Source organism: Antrostomus carolinensis, unplaced genomic scaffold (assembly GCF_000700745.2).
Source record: "Antrostomus carolinensis isolate BGI_N321 unplaced genomic scaffold, ASM70074v2 scaffold54992, whole genome shotgun sequence".
NCBI classification, from domain to species: Eukaryota; Metazoa; Chordata; class Aves; order Caprimulgiformes; family Caprimulgidae; genus Antrostomus; species Antrostomus carolinensis.
The window spans coordinates 8,977-11,432 of NW_010302814.1; the positions used below are offsets into that span (position 1 = coordinate 8,977).

The window sequence follows — 2,456 nt, forward strand, 5'->3', positions numbered from 1 at the left end:
ATATTTTGTTACGATTTTTCCTTGGATCATGTTGTATTTGTTTTGGAAGCAAATCTGCTACCTAGGTATCATAAAGCTTAGAATATCAGTTGTTTCAGTGTTGAGCTGTCTTCATATTAAAACAGGTTTAATGAGCCAACTGGTAGTCTAGGCTTTTTATCAAAAGCTGCTTTTGCATGTCCTAAACCAGCATTTCCTAAATAGTAATGAAGTTCTCTATTTATTCCAGGTTTTTAAGAAGATTCCTGTTGCCTCTGCCAAGAAAATTGGTTCTAGACACTGCTGTCTGAGAATATGAAAGAAAAGGAAGAATGTGCGTGGATTTAAAATTACTGTATTTATCAAGTTGTGGAGTGAGAAGTACTGGAGAATTAGCTTGCTCTGTTGCTTATTGTAGATCTACTACAAATTGTTTCTGATGCAGCTGAGAAAAATGCAGACCCTTAAAAAGGAACACGGACTTGTTGACACTAATAGCAATGTGGACAAAATCATGGTACTGAAACCTACTTTAGCAGAAGTGACAGAAGAATTGTCTACAAATGAAGATATACTACTTACTGAAGCAAGTAGTGGAAAAAGCAAATCTTCAGCTTGCCGGAGAAAGCGAGAATTCATTCCAGATGAAAAGAAAGATGCTATGTATTGGGAAAAAAGGCGGAAAAATAATGAAGCTGCCAAAAGATCTCGTGAAAAACGACGGCTGAATGACCTTGTCTTGGAGAACAAACTAATTGCACTGGGAGAGGAGAATGCCACTTTGAAGGCGGAGCTGCTTTCATTGAAGCTAAAGTTTGGTTTAATTAGTTCTGCGGCCTATGCCCAAGAGATACAGAAACTCAGTAGCTCAACAACTGTGTATTTCCAAGACTATCAGAGTTCCAAATCAAATATTAACTCATTTGTAGATGAACATGAATCATCCATAGTTGGTAGCAGTTGTATTTCTGTCATTAAACATTCTCCTCAAAGCTCAATGTCTGATGTGTCTGAAATATCATCTGTGGAGCATACTCAACCAAGTCGTATACAAAGCAATTGCAGAAGTCCTGAAAATAAGTTCCAGATTATAAAACAGGAGCCCATGGAATTAGAGAGAGAGCCAAGAGATGATAGAGGTGCATATAAAGCATCCATATATCCAAACTACATGGGAGCTACCTTTAACGTGTACTCACATTCTCCTCCTCTCTTGCAAGTTAATCGGTCCTCCAGTAATTCCCCCAGAACGTCAGAAACCGATGATGGTGTAGTTGGAAAGTCATCTGATGGAGAAGATGAACAGCAGGTTCCTAAGGGTCCAATCCATTCCCCAGTTGAACATAAAAATGTTCATGCAACAGTTAAAGTTCCAGAAGTGAATTCTTCAGCTTTGCCTCACAAGCTTCGAATTAAAGCCAAAGCCATGCAAGTTAAAGTGGAAGCAATGGATAATGACTATGATGCAACACAGAAATTGTCATCACCCATTGACATGTCCTCAAAAAGACATTTTGAGCTTGAAAAACATGGTGCACAAAACCTGGTGCATTCTCCTCACACTCCTTTCTCTGTTCAGGTGACTAACATCCAGGACTGGTCACTTAAACCAGAACTCTGGCACCAGAAGGAACTCAATGTAAAAATTCAGAGTGGTTGCAAAACTGGAGTTGTTGAAATAAAAGACAATATCTACAATGTCTCTGAGTCAGAGAACCTGTATTTGAAGCAGGGCATAGCAAACTTATCTGCAGAGGTTGCTTCACTTAAAAGACTTATAACTACACAACAAATCTCTGCATCAGACTCTAGTTAAGTTACTACTGAAGAAAGGCTTATTGTTTTAAAGGATGTAATTTGCAGTAGATCAGTATGTTTTGTATTATACTGAATTTTCACTGGACTTGTGATGTCATTTCACTGTAATGTTCACATAATGTCTGATTGGTGTCTTTTTGTGTGCAGATTATTATGACAACTAGGTTGTGTTATGATCACTATGCCTTGTGTATAGTCAAGTAGCCTGTACAAAGGCTGTATATAGTGAACTTTATTTTCTTTTTGTTCTTCTACTATAAAACATGCAAGTTACCAGTTACAATAAAATATTGGTGACAAACACAGGACATCTACTCCAGTTCAGTTGATTTTATGAACTTGTAAATAAGTTGTTAATTAAAAACTGGCTTTTTCTTACACTGTGCTCAACTTCACTTACATTTTTTGGTTTTTACAGCCTAACAACCAAATTACAATTTACAATGTGTGTAATCCTTATGGCCACCTTTTTCCTTAACACATTTTTTAGAAGAAAACAGAAATAAAGTGAATCCTTATAAGTGAAACAGTACCAATTTATAGCCTTAGCCTTCTTTAACATATTTATTAGTAGAACTTAACCAAAACCCACACAAATACTAACCCAGTAACTAATATCAACACCTTTTTTTTCTCCTTCTGTCTCAAATGAAAACGTA

The 2,456-nt window shown here is 36.7% G+C and overlaps 1 protein-coding gene across 1 annotated transcript; it reads left to right on the plus strand.

Moving 5' to 3' along the window:
* Positions 1–228: 228 nt before the first annotated feature.
* Positions 229–2,100, plus strand: NFIL3 (nuclear factor, interleukin 3 regulated). The gene has a single exon (XM_010163882.1). The coding sequence runs from the start codon at positions 419–421 to the stop codon at positions 1,793–1,795; it is 1,377 nt and encodes a 458-aa protein (XP_010162184.1). The 5' UTR covers positions 229–418; the 3' UTR covers positions 1,796–2,100.
* Positions 2,101–2,456: the final 356 nt, after the last annotated feature.

Coding starts and splice junctions, on each gene's coding strand:
- NFIL3 (XM_010163882.1), top strand. CDS start 419: ATGCAGCTGAGAAAAATGCAGACCCTTAAAAAGGAACACGGACTTGTT.